The sequence below is a fragment of the Staurois parvus genome, unplaced genomic scaffold (genome assembly GCF_062004578.1).
Source record: "Staurois parvus isolate SC_StPar_1 unplaced genomic scaffold, SC_StPar_1.0 ptg001557l, whole genome shotgun sequence".
Taxonomy (NCBI): Eukaryota; Metazoa; Chordata; class Amphibia; order Anura; family Ranidae; genus Staurois; species Staurois parvus.
The window spans coordinates 181022-201746 of NW_028319353.1; the positions used below are offsets into that span (position 1 = coordinate 181022).

The 20725-nt window shown below is 47.6% G+C and overlaps 1 protein-coding gene across 4 annotated transcripts in view; it reads left to right on the forward strand.

The window, feature by feature from the left end:
* SIDT1 (SID1 transmembrane family member 1) overlaps window positions 1-20725 on the forward strand; it is a 160879-nt gene that overhangs the window by 129031 nt on the left and 11123 nt on the right. For 3 of the 4 annotated variants that reach the window (XM_089662818.1, XM_089662820.1, XM_089662822.1), the window contains 7 exons: window positions 982-1099; window positions 4150-4286; window positions 4420-4528; window positions 6539-6553; window positions 10738-10814; window positions 11522-11568; window positions 20029-20134. In XM_089662818.1, the coding sequence (XP_089518944.1) occupies window positions 982-1099; window positions 4150-4286; window positions 4420-4528; window positions 6539-6553; window positions 10738-10814; window positions 11522-11568; window positions 20029-20134 (609 nt within the window). The remainder of the gene's footprint in view (window positions 1-981; window positions 1100-4149; window positions 4287-4419; window positions 4529-6538; window positions 6554-10737; window positions 10815-11521; window positions 11569-20028; window positions 20135-20725) is intronic. The other variant, XM_089662819.1, reaches the window with a different exon arrangement.

Here is a 20725-nt window from a genome sequence, read left to right on the forward strand (position 1 = left end):
GTTACAATAGTCAAGGTGAGATATAACAAGGGAGTGAATAAGCTGCTTAGTAGTTTCAGAGGTTATTAATGGACGTATCTTGGAGATGTTGTGGAGGTTGGAGATGTTGGAAGTTGGAGATGTTGTGGAGGTGAAGTCTACAAGATTTGGACAGTGATTGGATTTGGGGACTGCTGAAGTTGAGGAATCCTGGAGGAAGGCTTCTTCCCACTGGGCCCCCTCCCAGGCTGCAGCATCCTAACTTCTCACTCCATCTTCCTCCCGAACTCTCCTGCTGCTGAGCAGACTTTCTTACACTTAAAGGCTGCCCTGGCCCCATGCCAAGCCTCCTGCTTGATGATTGGTCAGAGTCTCTTAAGTGTGCAGGCCAGCCCCTCCTCACCCCTACCCAATGAGTTCTAGAGACTTCTCCAAGTCTCTAGATCAGGGGCGATATCAGGGAACTGACCTGCAGAGCCCTCAGCCCTGACCTAAATTTGACCCCGCTGCCTAGGCTGCTACTCATTGTTTCTATCTAAAAAAAACTACCTGGCGCCCTGTAGCTAACTAGAGGGGTGCTACACTGTAAAGACCAGAAGTTCAGAGAAGTAGCACTGAGAGAGCGGCAGTCAGCAAGATTGAACATTCTGCGCCTACCACTGGTGTAGTGGACCAGCTGATTGGTTATAGATGAAATGGATGATTCAGGCAGACCCAACCAACATAGTCCTTGATCTAGAGGAGATTGTACAATGAGATTGTAAGGTGTGTGTGGTGAGCTTTATACCTAATGTAATTCAAAGGATGATTGGATACAGATTGAGTTGATGTTTTAGCTATTCCAAGTTACAAAGTTTTGGTAGATCTAAAAATTTGAATGTGAATGGCCAGCTTTAAAGAGATTGTACAATCGGATTGGAATGCTCATGGCCATCTCTGCACCTCTCAAGTGGTTCTCTGTATGACATCAGATTAATTTGCTGATAATTTTCTCTTTCACAGGAATACGGCATCCCCAAGCATTTCGGTCTGTTCTACACTATGGGCATCGCTCTGACCATGGAGGGGGTGCTCAGCGCTTGTTACCACGTCTGCCCCAACTATTCCAACTTCCAGTTCGGTAAGATCGGCCATCGCTGATTCACTCACTCTGCTTGTTGTATGTTCAGGACTTTATGGTAAGTGAATGTGCAGCTCCACTCTCTTGAGGGCCACTGGATTTGATTGGGCCCCCCTTAAAATCCGCACAGCCAGGCAACACGAATTTTCCACACTTTCATCGAAAGACAATAAAACAGTCCTTGAGCTTGTTTTTTTTTTTTTTTTTTATATATTAGGGGTTAACAACTTGTGGTATATGGGATGCCAAAGGAACTGCAAACACTGTTCAACATGTGGATCAAAAATCAGCAACCTTCTCTTTAACCACCTCCCGTCCGGCCCATGTATATAAACGGCCAGACGGTGGCAGTGCAGGGTCGGGTGGGTGTTTATAAACGGTCCCCCTGCTCCCTGCTTGTGCGCGATCCCAGGGAGCGCTCAGCACCGCGATCCGGTGCCTGCTGTGTCCTCTGACACAGTGGAAGACCGATCGTCGGACGGGACCTCTGTGCGAGGTCCCGATCATGTGATCACTGCTTGGCCAATAAGTGATCACATGCAGAGTAGTAAGCAAGATGTCACTTCTGATATCATTGCTTACTATGTGTGAAATCTGTGAATGATCACAGAGGTCACATGGTACAAGGCTATTCACAAAAGCCTTGTACCATGTGACAAGCTGTGACCAATCACAGCTCACACAGTATTTCTCAATGGCTGCAAGAATGCAGCCAGAGAGAAAGAGAAATGATTGCTTTTACAGCCTTTATGGGTATAAAAGCAATCGGTGTAAAAAAAATCTTCATCACCCCCCACAAGTAGTACAGTGTCACCATGGTGACACTGTACTGCTAGGGTGACAGTATGTAAAAAAAAAAAGAACATAAATAATATTACGAAAAAAAATAAAAATGTAAAAAAAATTTTTTAAAAATTATAATTTTTGGTTATAAACTAATTTGGGTTATTTTTTTTTTTTTACTAAAAAGATAACGGAATACATTTTGGCCAAGATTTATGATGAAATATTATTTATTTGCAACATTTTATAAGAAAAACTTTTTTTCTAAATTTCTGGACTTTTTCATTTACATAGCAAAAAAAATTTAAATCCCAGCAGTGAATAAATACCACCAAAATAACGCTTTATCTGTCTCAAAAAAATGCTAAAAATTTCATATGGGTACAGTGTTGCATGACCGCGCAATTGTCATTCAAAGTGTGATAGCGATGAAAGCTGAAAATTGGCCTGGTCAGGAAGGGGGGAAAGTGTCCGGACTGGAAGGGGGGAAAGTGTCCGGACAGGAAAGGGGGGAAAGTGCCCGGACTGGAAGGGGGGGGAAAGTGCCCGGACTGGAAGGGGATGAAAGTGTCCGTACTGGAAGGGGATGAAAGTGTCCGGACTGGAAGGGGGGAAAGTGTCCGGACAGGAAGGTGGGGAAAGTGCCCGGACTGGAAGGGGGGGGAAAGTGTCCGGACTGGAAGGGGGGGAAAGTGTCCGGACTGGAAGGGGGGGAAAGTGTCCGGACTGGAAGGGGGGGAAAGTGTCCGGACTGGAAGGGGGGGAAAGTGTCCGTACTGGAAGGGGGGGAAAGTGTCCGGACTGGAAGGGGGGGGGGGGAAGTGTCCAGACTGGAAGTGGTTAAGGATCACTGAGTCTCCTTTAGTGTACCTCCTTAGACCCCAGATGAAACTTTCCTCATCCACCCAGCTGTCCTGAGGGTATCCCCGGATGAGGGATTCCAGAATTCACTGTGAAGCAGTCCCAGATGAGAACTAGTTGGGTATTGCACCTGACCATCCTCTCCCATCTGTGGCCCAAGGGGTGTAGGAGTACTCACACTGTCCTGTAGTTTGTTGGGTCGCAGCTGCTTTCAGGCCTTGCACTGGGCTGGCTCCTTCTCTGCTAACAAACTGTCCTCCCAAGGAGACCGTAGGGCATTGGAGATTCTTCTGTCTGCTTCAGCCTGTAGGTAGGCCTCCCTCTGTGGTCCCCCTCCCAGGCTCCACACTCTAGCACCTTCCTTAATCCATCTTCTGCTCTTACACCCCTCACTCCTCAGGCTCTTCCACATTTAAGGGTTGTTGCTCTTAGCCACCATGCCTGGCCTCCTGCCTGGGGATGGTCCAAGTGCCCTTAAACATGCAAATCTAGGCCTCTCCTCCTCCACCCCTGTTCTAGAAAGTCCCTCCAGTTCATAGAAGGGTGGGAGGGCTCCAGAAGCCCTTACCTGTAGAGCCTCCCAACCTGACCGAGGTCCAACACATCCCCTGCTGAGTCCATTCTAGCTTCTTTGCCCCCACAAAGCTCGTTCTCCCTACTGAATGGTGTAGTTTGGCTCTAATACAGAAGAGGGTGTATTGGAACGCTGCAGAGAGACCACTACTTCCACACAGAGAATGAGGGTCTAGAAGGGTGGGAGGGCTCCAGAAGCCCTGACCTGTAGAGCCTCCCAACTTGCCCTGAGGTAACCTCACTCCCAGGCTTGCTCATCCCAGGCTTCTATCAAGCCTCTGACTATCACACAAATATCCTGGCTAAACTAGAGGGCGCTACAGATAGAATGTGGAAGGGAGTTACAATCCTGATCAAGTTTTTATTGCTGTCTGTGGAAGGATTCACCTCTCCATTGTCTGGGAGAGGACCCGCTATAAAAGCTATTTCTGTGTTAGCAGTGTGGAAGCAGTGGTCTATCTACAGAGGTCCATCTACAGAGGTCCAACACATCCCCTGCTGAGGCCATTCTAGCTTCTTTGCCCCCACAAAGCTCGTTCTCCCTACTGAATGTTGTAGCTTTGGCTCTAATACAGAGGAGGGTGTATTGGACTGCTGCAGAGAGACCACTGCTTCCACACAGAGAATGAGGGTCCCACTCAACATGCTGATGGGGAACAGGCTTTTCTACTGAGGCTGTGACTATTATTGTAAAGAAAACCAAATGCAAGATTTTGAACGCCTTTTTTTTTATGCTCCTGGAATGTACTGAAAATGAAAGATCAATTGAGCTGTAATTAGATAGAGACTAAATAAGATATTTCTGAACAGTCGTATGTCTCTGTTCTCCTCAGATACATCCTTCATGTATATGATTGCGGGACTTTGCATGTTAAAACTGTACCAGACCCGGCACCCCGACATCAACGCCAGCGCCTATGCAGCCTATGCATCCTTCGCTCTCGTCATCTTCCTGGCAGTCATCGGAGTGGTATGTACTCCATACACATCAGATAAAACATATCCTGTGTGTACTTCCCAATATTATGGATTCCCCCGGTATAAATGAACCACCAGGTCACTCTTAATGGTCACGACTCATCTCTCCTCTCTCTGCTCCTCAGATCTTTGGGAAGGACCATTGGTGGTTCTGGGTGATCTTCTCCATCATCCATGTGGTGGGGTCACTGGCGCTCAGCACACACATCTACTACATGGGACGATTCAAGATTGGTGAGACCTAAATCTGTCCTCTGGACAGTTTCCTGTGTTCCTCTTACTCACTGTGTCATTATAATGTACAGAATTTATCAGAATTTTAATTTGGTGGATGCTGGAGAGATACATGTCCTGAGAGTCTCTTGCATCATCGTTTTGGGAATTTGAGATCTATGCGCTAAAGTCCCAGCTCTTCACACCTGCTGTATCCATTATGAGGGGTTACCATCATCCCTGTGCTGAGTTCCTGGCACTGTACACCTGCTGTGCCCATTATGAAGGGTTCCACCATCCCTGTGCTACATTCCTGGGTATGTACACGTGCTGTGCCCATTATGAGGGGTTCCCACCATCCGTGTGCTGAGTTCCTGGGTCTGTACACCCGCTGTGTCCATTATGAGGGGTTCCCACCATCCCCGTGCTTAGTGCCTGGGTCTGTACACCTGCTGTGCCCATTAGGAGAGATTCCCACCATCCCTGTGCTGAGTTCCCAGATCTGTACACCTTCTGTTCCCATTAGGAGAGGTTCCCACCATCCATGGGTGGGAGGAGCTTGGACACACAAGAGGTGGTAGCACCCAAACCTTCCAGGTGCATGGAAACAGACCTGCAAATTTAGTCAGACAGATCTCAGTTGTGTCCATACACCCGCTGTGCCCATTATGAGGGGTTCCCACCATCCCTGTGCTGAGTTCCCAGATCTGTACACCTGCTGTATCCATTATGAGGTGTTCCCACCATTCCTGTACTGAGCTATCAGGTTTGTACACCTTCTGTACCCATTCTGAGCGGTTTTCACCATCCCAGTGCTGAGTGCCTGGATATGTTAACTTTTTGTGCCCATTATGAGGGGTTCCCACCATCCCTGTGCTGAGTTCCCGGGGTCTGTACACCTCCTGTGCCCATTATGAGGGGTTCCCACAGTCCCTGTGCTGAGTTCCCAGGTCTGTACACCTGCTGTGCCCATAATGCGGGTTCTCACCAACCCTGTGCTGAGTTCCCAGGTCTGTACACCTGCTGTGCCCATTATGAGGGGTTCCCACCATCCATGGGTGGGAGGAGCTTGGACACACAAGAAGTGGTAGCACCCAAACCTTCCAGGTGCATGGAAACAGACCCGGAAATTTAGTCAGACAGATCTCAGTTGTGCCCATACACCTGCTGTGGCCATTATGAGGGGTTCCCACCATCCGTGTGCTGAGTTCCTGGGTCTGTACACCCGCTGTGCCCATTATGAGGGGTTCCCACATCCCTGTGCCGAGTTCCTGGGTCTGTACACCCACTGTGCCCATTATGAGGGGTTCCCACTATTCCTGTACTGAGCTATCAGGTTTGTACACCTGCTGTACCCATTATGAGGGGTTTTCACCATTCCAGTGCTGAGTGCCTGGGTATGTAAACCTGCTGTGCTCATTATGAGGGGTTCCCACCATCTCTGTGCTGAGTTTCCAGATCTGTACACCTGCTCTACCCATCATGAGGAGTTCCCACCATCCTTGTGCGGAGTTCCCTGATCTGTACACCCGCTGTGCCCATTATGCGGGGTTCCCACCATCCCTGTGCGGAGTTCCCAGACCTGTACACCTGCTGTGCCCCTTATGAGAGGTTCCCACCATCCCTGGGCTGAGTTCCCGGGTCTGTACACCTGCTGTGCCCATTATGAGGGGTTTCCACCATCCCTGGGTGGGAGGAGCTTGGACACACAAGAGGTGGTAGCACCCAAACATTCCAGGTTCATGGAAACAGATCCGGAATTTTAGTCAGACAGATCTCAGTCTTGGAGAATTTAAATCACATAGGAATCCAGAGGCTGACTGAGCCCACTAGTCTCCATCAAATACTAACATATCATTTTTGGGTGGGCTTGCCTTTTTATTGACTTTTGACATTTTGTGATATTGTGTGTCCTGTATAAAGTGATCTGAGTCTTGAGTATTGGAGGGTTTTGTATCCTGATGTCTGTACAGGCCAGGTTGGTCTCCTCTTACCATTTTCTCTCTCTCTTTCCTTCGCTGTCTCTATCAGATGTATCTAATGCAGGTAACGTCCCTTTCCTCCATATCCCTCTCCTCCACATCCCTCTCCTCCACATCCCTCTCCTCCACATCCCTCTCCTCCACATCCCTCTCCTCCGTATCCCTCTCCTCCGTATCCCTCACCTCCGTATCCCTCTCCTCCGTATCCCTCTCCTCCACATCCCTCTCCTCCACATCCCTCTCCTCCACATCCCTCTCCTCCACGTCCCTCTCCTCCACATCCCTCTCCTCCACATCCCTCTCCTCCACGTCCCTCTCCTCCACGTCCCTCTCCTCCACATCCCTCTCCTCCACATCCCTCTCCTCCACATCCCTCTCCTCCACATCCCTCTCCTCCGTATCCCTCTCCTCTGTATCCCTCACCTCCGTATCCCTCTCCTCCACATCCCTCTCCTCCGTATCCCTCTCCTCTGTATCCCTCTCCTCCGTATCCCTCTCCTCCGTATCCCTCTCCTCCACATCCCTCTCCTCCGTATCCCTCTCCTCCACATCCCTCTCCTCCACATCCCTCTCCTCCGTATCCCTCTCCTCCACATCCCTCTCCTCCACATCCCTCTCCTCCGTATCCCTCTCCTCCGCATCCCTCTCCTCCGCATCCCTCTCCTCCGCATCCCTCTCCTCCGTATCCCTCTCCTCCACATCCCTCTCCTCCACATCCCTCTCCTCCGTATCCCTCTCCTCCGTATCCCTCTACTCCGTATCCCTCTCCTCCACATCCCTCTCCTCCACATCCCTCTCCTCCACATCCCTCTCCTCCGTATCCCTCTCCTCCGTATCCCTCTCCTCCACATCCCTCTCCTCCGTATCCCTCTCCTCCGTATCCCTATCCTCCATATCCCTCTCCTCCATATCCCTCTCCTCCATATCCCTCTCCCCCATACGTGTATCTGGTCCTATAATACTGTATACATACCATAGACAGATACATACCGGATTGGCTATTTTACAGACAATAAATATCTCTGGAGTAAAGGTAGCAATCTTGTTGCACAGGGAGGTGCTACATTGTATGAAACAGACTATGAGCTGCCAGATTGGTTCATAAATCCCCTTTCTACTTCTGAAGCTCCAGTATGTACAGTCACAGTTATGGAATAAAATGACCCAAAAATAAATCAATGGCTCAGGGTGAATCCTCCTTCAAAACGTAGCAAATACAATTTGACCTCTTAATTGTGGGTTAGATGGTGGAAGGCGAGAGAGTAATCAGGTCAAGGCAGGTGGACGGCAAGAGAGTAGTCAAGTCCAGGAAGGTGTCGAAACCTGTAAGAGAGTAGTCAGGTCCAAGCAGGGAGGCAGGTGGCAGGCAAGAAAGTAGTCAAGTCCAAGCAGTGGTAAAGGCAGACAGCAGGCAAGAGAGTAGTCATTTCCAGGAAGGCGTTGAAACCGGAAAGAGAGTAGTCAGGTCTAGATAGGGGCCAAGGCAGGCAGCAGGCAAGAGAGTAATCTGGTCTTGGCAGGGGTCGAGGCAGGTGGAAGGCAAGAGAGTAGTCAGGTCCAGGCAGGGGTAAAGGCAGACGACAGGCAAGAGAGTAGTCATGTCCAGGAAGGCGTTGAAGCTGGCAAGAGAGTAGTCAAGTCTAGATAGGGTCCAAGGTAGGTAGCAGGCGAGAGAGTAATCAGATCCAAGCAGGGGGTCGAGGAAGGTCGCTGGAAAGAAAGTAGTCAAGTCCAAGCAGGGGTAAAGGCAGACCGCAGGCAAAAGAGTAGTCAATTCCAGGAAGGCATCCAAGCAGGCAAGAGAATAGTCCGGTCTCGATAGTGACCAAGGCAGGCAGCAGGCTAGAGTAATCAGGTCTTGGCAGGGGTTGAGGCAGGTGGCAGGCAAGAGAGTAGTCAGGTCCAGGCAGTGGTAAAGGCAGATGGCAGACAAGAGAGTAGTCAAGTCTAGGAAGGCGTTGAAGCAGGCAAGAGAGTAGTCAGGTCTAGATAGGGGCCAAGGTAGGTAGCAGGCAAGAAAGTAGTCAGGTCCAGGCAGGGGTAAAGGCAGACAGCAGGAAAGAGAGTAGTCAATTCCAGGAAGGTGTCCAAGCAGGCAAGAGACTAGTCAGGTCTAGATAGTGGCCAATGCAGGCAAGAGTAATCAGGTCTGAGCAGGGGTCGAGGCAGGTGGAAGGCAAGAGAGTAGTCAGGTCCAGGCAGTGGTAAAAGCAGATGGCAGGCAAGAGAGTACTCAAGCCCAGAAAGGTGTTGAAGCAGGGAAGAGAGTACTCAGGTCTAGATAGGGACCAAGGCAGGCAGCAGGCAAAAGGGTAATCAGGTCCAGGCACAGGTCGAGGCAGGTGGCAAGCAAGAGTAGTCAGGTCCAGGCAGGTAAGAAAGTAGTCAGGTCACTCTGGACTGGCAGTAGATAGGCAACTAACAGACAAGTTTTATAGCACTTTAGCTTAGGGGTATCTGGCAATGAGACGCGACACCAGCCACTTTAAAGCCTGGTGCATGAATACCCTTTTGCTCAGAGGACATACCCAGCATCCTTTCAGGGACCTCTGGAAGTCCTGGAGGTAGTGGGGGTTCCTGTAATCCTGAAAGACCCTACAGGGATGCTGTGAGGACTGAAACTGTAGACTAAAATAAGGGACCATACCCTTGGCTGTGCATACACATATCCTAGATGCACAGTAACATCATTCTGGAGAGCATGGACCTTGGGCTGAGAGCTTGTAAACTCTCATAATTTGGTGTTTGAGGTTGTGAGAGTGGTCTGCAAGCTTTCAGCCAAGGAAAAATTTGTTGAACTGTGGGCGTCTTGGTCTCCCTCCTGGCAGATGAGCCCCGTACCTGTGGTATGGCCAACCTGTATAGCACTGAAGGAGGCAATTCTGGATTCCCTGAGAGGAGCATGTGAGTGTCTTCCATAGATCAAAGTCAGGCTTGGTTCACAGAAGTCCTGGAGAAGGGCTGTAGGACACCAAAATTGCTCCATAGTGAGTGCAGCTGGAAAGCTAAAGGCCCATATACACCTTTTGGGTTGCGGGAACATGCGGCAACACACGTTACATGGTTTGCCACGTTACCATTCATTTGCAAATCACCAGCAAAAATTTCATGACGTCTACAGTTTTGGAGACCTTTTGGGACTTTGCTGACCCTAATATTTTCACACACAGTACAAATGTAAATGGGCCCTAAACAGGGGTGGACTGACAACTTATGGGGCCCCTGTTTCCTTGTCCAAACTCAAAAAAGCCTATGAAAGAGGTACCAGGGGCATCTCATGGGGCCCCCTACTGACCCCGGGCCCTCGGGCAGTGCCCGACTTTCCAAATGGTCAGTCCGCCCCTGGCCCTAAATGAAATTGGTTATAATGTCTGGTGACACTTTGTAACTTGTTGTATCCCACAAGAGGTACTTTGTATCTTTTTGGAGTGGAACTGTTGGGTAGAAGGAGCTTTTATAGCCTCCCTTGTAAATTTAACTATTCCGCTTGGTGTGACATTTCCCCATTGGGGACACAGCAATAAAGTGCCAACCCAGCTTCTTACCAGTTCTATCCAAAACAAAGATAAAATGGAAGAGGTCACCTTTAACTCCCAAACACTGCCTCTCCATCCTATGAAATCATTCCATTAAACGTAGAGTAGGTATCGCCATTCCACAACTGGCCGGTCACTGGTTGTCTGCCTCTGGCTGAAGAGTAGTGGTAATGCTACACCATACAAAGGCATTGTTGAAGATCGTGCTCCTCCAACCTTGTGAAGACCCTTTTCTGTTCCTGCATGACTGTGCCCCTGTGTAGAAAGCCAGTTCCAACATGGTTTGGCCCAGTGTGGCGTGCAGAAACTTGACCGTCCTCCATTGAGACCTCAACCCTGCCGAACAGCTTGGGGGGTGAGTTGGAATGCCTGTCAAAAGCCAGATCTTCTCATCCAGCATCGGTCAATGACCTCACAAATGGGACAATCTTCCATAGACACACTTCAAAATCTGGAAGGTCTTCCCAAAAAAGTGGAAGGTCTTATAGTCACCGGGGGCGGGGTTATGAGCAACTCCCTAACAATGCTGATGGTTTTTAAATGAGATGTCCAACATACTGTAGGTATAATGGTCAGTTGTCCACCAGCAGTGGGCCATATAGTGTCGATTTCCTCCTACGTTGAGAATGGGAATGACTATATAATAAATCTGGGTCTTCATCTTCTTCCAATGCCATGTTCAGTATCCATCATCTACATCCTCTCTCCACAGACTTTGGGATTTTCCGACGCATCTTTCAGATCCTCTATACAGACTGTGTGCAGCAGTGCAGCCGCCCGATGTACATGGTAGGTAATGTCCATCTTCTCTCACTTTATATGAGGGTCACTTCAAGACGTGGGGGGGCCAGATCCTTACTGTGTGTCTCCAGTTCATTATAAAACAGCATTTAAAGGGATCTCCTCGTCCAGAAGGATTATTTCACTTATTGATGGTGTCCGGTGAGCTCGGCATACTAGAATTGGTATACCACTTGTAGGCCATTGGACAGATCTCCTTGCTATAGTGTATCTACCCCCCCCCCCCCCCCCCAAAAAAAAGGAAATGTAATATATTGCAGCTCACCAGTCCTTAGGTGGAGCATCCCTGCTGAAAGACACATATAGAGATCGCAGTACTTCCCTAACAATGTCTTCATCTGAATTTCCCTCAAGAAGGATGGAGCCGTTTTTCTCCAGGCTTCATCCATGGTCACCATCTACTTCCTGAACTGAGATGACAAATCATGTAACTCCTGGTGTCGTTCTTGGCTTTGTTTACAAATGTCTGCCACAGATCAGCCCCTGATGCAGCCTCTCACCATGTGACTTGCTACAAGGTTACACTGTTGCAGTCTGATCACGGGGGGAGGGGAGGGGAGACTGAGGAAATGCTTCCTCTTGCCTGCAGCAGACCGATGACATCATCTCAGCATATTGGCCATCTGATCTATGTGCAGGATTACTGATCACAAGATCCCCGGATCACCTTCTCATTGCTTCTTCTCTGTTTTCAGGATCGTATGATTCTCCTGATAGTCGGGAACATTGTCAACTGGTTCTTGTAAGTACCGAGACAGAATCAGACTACCAAAGATGTTCGGACTTTTTAGGGACTATTTCAATACAACCAGGGCTTTTTCCAGCACTGAACGTATGTAATGGCAAGGGGTGCTGGAGGGTCTATTGTCTCTGGAGGGGATCTATTTTTGCATGGTGGTCTATGGTTGCTGGTGGGGGATAAATTGTTGCTTGGACGGATCTAATGTTGAGAGGGGTCTATTGTTGCTTTCTGCTAGAGCAGTGGTTCTCAACCTTTCTAATGCCGCGACCCCTTAATACAGTTCCTCATGTTGTGGTGACCCCCAACCATAAAATTATTTTCGTTGCTACTTCATAACTGTAATTTTGCAGTGGGAGGAATAGTGCCCCATCATTGGTATCAGTGGGAGGAATAGTGCCACGTCATTGGTGTCAGTGGGAGGAATAGTGCCCCATCATTGGTGTCAGTGGGAGGAATAGTGCCCCATCATTGGTATCAGTGGGGGGAATAGTGCCCCATCGTTGGTGTCAGTGGGAGGAATAGTGCCCCATCATTGGTATCAGTGGGAGGAATAGTGCCCCATCATTGGTGTCAGTGGGAGGAATAGTGACCCATCATTGGTATCAGTGGGAGGAATAGTGCCCCATCATTGGTGTCAGTGGGGGGAATAGTGCCCCATCATTGGTGTCAGTGGGGGGAATAGTGCCCCATCATTGTTATTAATGGGAGGAATAGTGCCCCATCATTGGTATCAGTGGGAGGAATAGTGCCACGTCATTGGTATCAGTGGGAGGAATAGTGCCCCATCATTGGTATCAGTGGGAGGAATAGTGCCCCATCATTGGTATCAGTGGGAGGAATAGTGTCCCATCATTGATATCAGTGGGAGGAATAGTGCCCCATCATTGGTGTCAGTGGGAGGAATAGTGCCCCATCATTGGTATCAGTGGGAGGAATAGTGCCCCCATCATTGGTGTCAGTGGTAGGAATAGTGCCCCATCGTTGGTGCCAGTGGTAGGAATAGTGCCCCATCATAGGTGTCAGTGGGGGGAATAGTGCCCCATCATTGGTGTCAGTGGGAGGAATAGTGCCCCATCATTGGTGTCAGTGGGAGGAATAGTGCCCCATCATTGGTGTCAGTGGGAGGAATAGTGCCCCATCGTTGGTGTCAGTGGGGGGAGGAATAGTGCCCCATCGTTGGTGTCAATGGGAGGAATAGTGCCCCATCATAGGTGTCAGTGGGGGGAATAGTGCCCCATCATTGGTGTCAGTGGGGGGAATAGTGCCCCATCATTGGTGTCAGTGGGGGGAATAGTGCCCCATCATTGGTGTCAGTGGGGGGAATAGTGCCCCATCATTGGTGTCAGTGGGGGGAATAGTGCCCCATCATTGGTGTCAGTGGGGGGAATAGTGCCCCATCACTGGTGTCAGTGGGAGGAATAGTGTCCCATCACTGGTGTCAGTGGGAGGAATAGTGCCCCATCATTGGTGTCAGTGGGAGGAATAGTGCCCCATCACTGGTGTCAGTGGGAGGAATAGTGCCCCATCACTGGTGTCAGTGGGAGGAATAGTGTCCCATCACTGGTGTCAGTGGGAGGAAAAGTGCCCCATCACTGGTGTCAGTGGGAGGAAAAGTGCCCCATCACTGGTGTCAGTGGGAGGAAAAGTGCCCCATCACTGGTGTCAGTGGGAGGAAAAGTGCCCCATCACTGGTGTCAGTGGGAGGAAAAGTGCCCCATCACTGGTGTCAGTGGGAGGAAAAGTGCCCCATCACTGGTGTCAGTGGGAGGAATAGTGCCCCATCATTGGTGTCAGTGGGGGGAATACGGCCCCATTATTGGTGTCAGTGGGAGGAATAGTGCCACGTCATTGGTGTCAGTGGGAGGAATAGTGCCCCATCATTGGTATCAGTGGGAGGAATAGTGCCCCCATCATTGGTGTCAGTGGGAGGAATAGTGCCCCATCGTTGGCATCAGGGGGAGCAATAGTGCCCCAACATTGGTGTCAGTGGGAGGAATAGTGCCCCAACATTGGTGTCAGTGGGAGGAATAGTGCCCCATCGTTGGTGTCAGTGGGGGGAGGAATAGTGCCCCATCGTTGGTGTCAATGGGAGGAATAGTGCCCCATCATAGGTGTCAGTGGGGGGAATAGTGCCCCATCATTGGTGTCAGTGGGGGGAATAGTGCCCCATCATTGGTGTCAGTGGGGGGAATAGTGCCCCATCATTGGTGTCAGTGGGGGGAATAGTGCCCCATCATTGGTGTCAGTGGGAGGAATAGTGCCCCATCACTGGTGTCAGTGGGAGGAATAGTGCCCCATCATTGGTGTCAGTGGGGGGAATAGTGCCCCATCATTGGTGTCAGTGGGGGGAATAGTGCCCCGTCATTGGTGTCAGTGGGAGGAATAGTGCCCCATCACTGGTGTCAGTGGGAGGAATAGTGTCCCATCACTGGTGTCAGTGGGAGGAAAAGTGCCCCATCACTGGTGTCAGTGGGAGGAAAAGTGCCCCATCACTGGTGTCAGTGGGAGGAATAGTGCCCCATCACTGGTGTCAGTGGGAGGAATAGTGCCCCATCATTGGTGTCAGTGGGAGGAATAGTGCCCCATCATTGGTGTCAGCGGGGGGAATACGGCCCCATTATTGGTGTCAGTGGGAGGAATAGTGCCCCATCATTGGTGTCAGTGGGAGGAATAGTGCCCCATCATTGGTATCAGTGGGAGGAATGTGCCCCCATCATTGGCGTCAGTGGGGGGAATAGTGCCCCATCATTGGTGTCAGTGGGGGGAATAGTGCCCCATCATTGGTGTCAGTGGGGGGAATAGTGCCCCATCATTGGTGTCAGTGGGGGGAATGGTGCCCCATCATTGGTGTCAGTGGGAGAAATAGTGTCCCATCACTGGTGTCAGTGGGAGGAAAAGTGCCCCATCATTGGTGTCAGTGGGAGGAATAGTGCCCCATCACTGGTGTCAGTGGGAGGAATAGTGCCCCATCGTTGGCATCAGGGGGAGCGGGGGGGTGTCAGTGGGAGGAATAGTGTCATTGGTGTCAGTGGGAGGAATAGTGTCCCATCACTGGTGTCAGTAGGAGGAAAAGTGCCCCATCATTGGTGTCAGTGGGAGGAATAGTGCCCCATCACTGGTGTCAGTGGGAGGAATAGTGCCCCATCATTGGTGTCAGTGGGGGGAATACGGCCCCATTATTGGTGTCAGTGGGAGGAATAGTGCCCCCATCATTGGTATCAGTGGGAGGAATAGTGCCCCATCGTTGGCATCAGGGGGAGCAATAGTGCCCCATCGTTGGCGTCAGTGGGAGGAATAGTGCCCCATCGTTGGTATCAGAGGGAAGTATAGTGCCCCATCGTTGGTGTCAGTGGGAGGAATAGTGCCCCATCGTTGGTGTCAGTAGGAGGAATAGTGCCCCATCGTTGGTGTCAGTGGGGGGAGGAATAGTGCCCCATCGTTGGTAATAGTGACACCAATGATTGGGCACTATTCCTCCCACTGACACCAATGATACTTACCTTGCTGACCCCTGCTCCAGCCTGGGCTCGCTCGCTCCCTCCCTCTCCCATGGTACAAACACTTACCGGTCAGATGGCTTCCTTCTCCGGCCGCTTTCCTCCTCTTCACTCGCTCGTGCTTCGCGGTGCCGCTCGGCTCCTCCTTTCCAAGCTCCACCTCCTCGCCGGTGATTGGCCGCCTGTGTGCCTCTCTTGAGCTACAGTTCCGGCGGCCAATCACCGACGAGGAAGGATTGATCCCGGGGGTGTGTCCAGATGACAGGGACGGCATGTCATCCCGCCCACACCTGCAGACGGATAGAGGAGCGGTGTCTCGGTTCCTAAGGCCATCGGAAATATGTGTTTTCCGATGGTCTTAGGCGACCCCTGGGAAAGTGTCGTTCGACCCCCAAAGGGGTCGCGACCCCCAGGTTGAGAACCGCTGTGCTAGAGAGTCCATTGATGCTTGCTGCTGGAAGATCTGCTGTTCTGGGGGGGGTCTATTGTTGCTGGGAAGATCTATTGTTGCTACTGAGGGTCTATTGTTGCTGGGGGAACTATTGTTGCTGGAGGGGATCTATTGATGCTGGGGGATTTATTGTTGATATTGGGGGTCTGTTGTTGCTGGGGGGATCTGTTGATGCTGGGGATTTATTGTTGATGCTGGGGAGATCTATTGTTGAAGCTGGGGCATCTATTGTTGATGCTGGTAGGATCTATTGTTGCTTGGGGGGAATTTATTGTGCAGGGGATCTATTTTACTGCTTTTCGTGTTATCAATAACAAATTCCATACAAATTACTTAGCACCACAAAATTATATTTGTCTCTGTATTCTCTACAGGAGAGGTTTTGGGAGATGGGTAGGGGTGGAACCAAAGGACGGTGCTCGCAGCTGGGTAGGGGGTGGAAACAAAGGACGGTGCTCAGAGGTGGGTAGGGGGTGGAAACAAAGGACGGTGCTCGGAGGTGGGTAGGGGGTGGAACCAAAGGACGGTGCTCGGAGGTGGGTAGGGGGTGAAAACAAAGGACGGTGCTCGGAGGTGGGTAGGGGGTGGAACCAAAGGACGGTGCTCGGAGGTGGGTAGGGGGTGGAACCAAAGGACAGTACTCGGAGGTGGGTAGGGGGTGAAAACAAAGGACGGTGCTCGGAGGTGGGTAGGGGGTGGAACCAAAGGACGGTGCTCGCAGCTGGGTAGGGGGTGGAACCAAAGGACGGTGCTTGGAGGTGGGTGGGGGGGGCGGAGACAAGAAATTATTCAGAAGGAGGGAGTTCCTGCATCTATTCTCTGAGGAAAAAAAGCCCTGAATACAACTATTGTGAATAAAATATGTCAGGACCTGAATCACCTGCTAGTGGCACTGTCCTTCCCAGAGGTTGTAGTTCTTGTGTCCACCAGCAGGTGTTTCCCTGCAGCCAACAGCTTCTAATAATAAAGCTCTACCTGATGCTGGTTGCTGGGAGGGTATTTAGTCTCACCTCCGCTAGTACATTTTAAGTCAGCGTTTTGATTTGCTTTGTTTGCTACCAGATACTGTGTGCCATTTATCTTGCTCCTGATCATACTCTTGCCCTGCACCCTGCTGCCTTATATCTGCTCCCCTTGTTCCTGATCCCAATCCTGTCCCCCCCCCCCCTTCCTTGAATCTCTAGTATTCCCCGTGACCTGTGTTCCTCATCTTGTATATAGTGTATTATAATTAGACATTTTGGTTATATGATTGTAGTTCACCTGTATCTTCATGTTTGCTTGTCTCCTGTTTGCTGGTGTGTTGATGTTGTTTGTTTTACAATTACTAAATACGCTTTTATTTATATTTATATAAATATAATAATACTTATTTATATATATATATATATATATATATATTATTATTTTTTTGTTTTGTAAGCTTTTTTTACATTGTACAAATATATATATATATATATATATATATATATATATATATATCTGTGTGTGTGTATATGTATGTATATATATATATATATATATATATTTTTTTTTTTTTAATATATATATTTATATATATATATATATATATATATATATATATATATATATATATATATATATATAGATGTATGTATGCATGTTCATATATATATTCAAACTACAAAACAAAAAAACTAAAACTATATATATATATATATATATATATATATATATATATATATATATATATACAGAAATACACACACACACATATATATATATATATATACACACAGTTTTAGTTTTTTTGTTTTGCAGTTTGAATATAAATGAATATATATATATAGATAGATATATACAGTGGGGCAAAAGGGTATTTAGTCAGCCTCCAATTGTACAAGTTCTCCCACTTACAAAGATGAGAGAGGCCTGTAATTGGCATCATAAGGAGACCTCAACTATGAGAGACAAAATGAGAAAACAAATCCAGACAATCTCATTGGCTGATCTGGAAAGAATTTATTTGCAAATTATGGTGGAAAATAAGTATTTGGTGAATATGAAAAGTTCATGTCAATACTTTGTTATATATCCTTTGTTGGCAATGACAGAGGTCAGACGTTTCCTGGAAGTCTTCACAAGGTTGGCACACACTGTTGCTGGTATGTTGGCCCATCCTCCATGCAGATCTCCTCTAGAGCAGTGATGTTTTGGGGCTGTCGCTGGGCAACACGGACTTTCAACTCCCGCCAAAGGTTTTCTATGGGGTTGAGATCTGGAGACTGGCTAGGCCACTCCAGGACCTTGAAATGCTTCTTACGAAGCCACTCCTTCATTGCCCGGGCGGTATGTTTGGGATCATTGTCATGTTGGAAGACCCAGCCACGTTTCATCTTCAATGCCCTTGCTGATGGAAGGAGGTTTGCACTCAAAATCTCACGATACATGGCCCCATTCATTCTGTCCTGTACATGGATCAGTCGTCCTGGTCCCTTTGCGGAGAAACAGCCCCAAAGCATGATGTTGCCACCCCCATGCTTCACAGTAGGTATGGTGTTCTTTGGATGCAACTCAGCATTCTCTCTCCTCCAAACACGACTTGTGTTTCTACCAAACAGTTCTATTTTGGTTTCATCTGACCATATGACATTCTCCCAATCCTCTTCTGGATCATCCAAATGCTCTCTAGCAAACTTCAGACGGTCCCGGACATGTACTGGCTTAAGCAGGGGGACACGTCTGGCACTGCAGGATCTGAGTCCCTGGCGGCGTAGTGTGTTACTGATGGTAGCCTTTGTTACGTTGGTCCCAGCTCTCTGCAGGTCATTTGCTAGGTCCCCCCGTGTGGTCCTGGGATTTTTGCTCACCATTCTTGTGATCATTTTGACCCCACGGGGTGAGATCTTGCGTGGAGCCCCAGATCGATGGAGATTATCAGTGGTCTTGTATGTCTTCCATTTTCTAATTATTGCTCCCACAGTTGATTTGTTCACACCAAGCTGCTTGCCTATTGCAGATTCAGCCTTCCCAGCCTGGTGCAGGTCTACAATTTTGTTTCTGGTGTCCTTCGACAGCTCATTGGTCTTCACCATAGTGGAGTTTGGAGTGTGACTGTTTGAGGTTGTGGACAGGTGTCTTTTATACTGATAACAAGTTCAAACAGGTGCCATTGATACAGGTAATGAGTGCAGGACAGAGGAGCCTCTTAAAGAAGAAGGTCCAGGTCTGTGAGAGCCAGAAATCTTGCTTGTTTGTAGGTGACCAAATACTTATTTTCCACCATAATTTGCAAATAAATTCTTTCCAGATCAGCCAATGAGATTGTCTGGATTTGTTTTTCTCATTTTGTCTCTCATAGTTGAGGTCTCCCTATGATGCCAATTACAGGCCTCTCTCATCTTTGTAAGTGGGAGAACTTGCACCATTGGTGGCTGACTAAGTACTTTTTTGCCCCACTGTATATACACACACACACACACACACACATATATATATATACACAGTTTTAGTTTTTTTGTTTTTACAGTGTGAATATATATATATATATATATATATATATATATATATATATATATATATATATATATGTATTTCTGTATGTGTGTATATATATATATATATATATATATATATATATATATATTCACACTGTAAAAACAAAAAAACTAAAACTGTGTATATATATATATATATATATATATATATATATATATATATATATATATATATATATGTGTGTGTGTGTGTGTGTGTATTTCTGTATATATATATATATATATATATATTTAGTTTTAGTTTTTTTGTTTTGTAGTTTTTTTTTCACTTTGTACAAATATATATATATATATATATATATATATATATATATATATATATATTTGTACAAAGTAAAAAAAAATCTACAAAACAAAAAAACTAAAACAGACAAAGAAAAAAAAAACCCTACAAAACTACTAATGTTGTAATAGTATTTGTTTGCATTTCTGATGCGTTTCAAACTCTTCTTCAGGGAAAGGAGCACATCCTTCTGTACAAGAGATAATATATAAGAAAGTGACATCCTAACACATCAATTGTTATGAGATTGTAACAGCATCTTCATCTGGGAATATGATTGACAAGGACCTAGGGGGCGCCATAGGATACATTAGGCCAGAGCCCCATATCTCCCAAATAGGAAAAAACATAGTGTGACCTAAATGGGACTTGATGGCCAGTTATAAAGTCCGGCTATATGAAGTGAGGAATATGGGGAACACTAATAACAGGAACCCCACATTAGGGTATACCTTAGCATGCCATATCCATAACATAACCCCTGTGTATCTAGGAGGATCCCGTCATTGTTCCGAGCCTGGATGAATGAGAACCCCTCACAGACGTGTCAGAGCTCTATGAATGTCATTCACACCAATAAATACAATTTATTTTCTTGCAAAAGTTGTCACTGTCAGCTATGGATAGGGTTTTCTCAAAGTCTCATGTTGCATTCTTTGTTCAGTATTCTCCCTGATCACAACCCTTGACCTTTTCCTTCTCCCCTCTCAGCGCCATCTTCGGACTGGTTTATCGTCCTCGGGATTTCGCCTCCTATCTGTTGGGTATTTTCATCTGTAACTTGCTGCTGTATCTGGCTTTTTACATCATCATGAAGGTAACTCTCAGCTCAGCATTCTCCTACCTGCCCAGAGCCTTCTTGGCTCTCCAGAAAAAAAAAAGTCATATATTTGAGCACCACTGTGTTCTAAAATGAAAACAGGTGTTTGAGAGCAGCACAGCATGGACTGCACACCCCTGAAGAGCAGCACTGGGAGAGGGAGGGGCAGCAGCAGGCCCGAACTGGGACAAAAAATAGACCCAGGCATATTAAACTGAGCAACCCCGAGCCTGGGGGCCCTTCCCTTGGTGGAATGCTAGGGCCCAGTTGCAGGTGTGACCCTTGCATCCCTGGTAGTTCTGCCACTGGTGTCAGTATTTTTTTTTTTACCATTTAATTTTTTTTTGTAATTATTTATTACAATCGGTTTTTACATTTTTTACAATTTTTTTTTATTATTTTTTACAAATTTTCTTTAAATAATTTTTTACAAATTTTCTTTAAATAATTTTTTACAAATTTTTTTTTAATTATTTTTTACTATTTTTTTTAAACAATTTTTTTACAATTTTTCTTTTTTAATTATTTCTACAATTTTTGCTTGCAGGGGCCCAGAGAGAGCACAGGGCACCGGGAAAGCAGAACGAA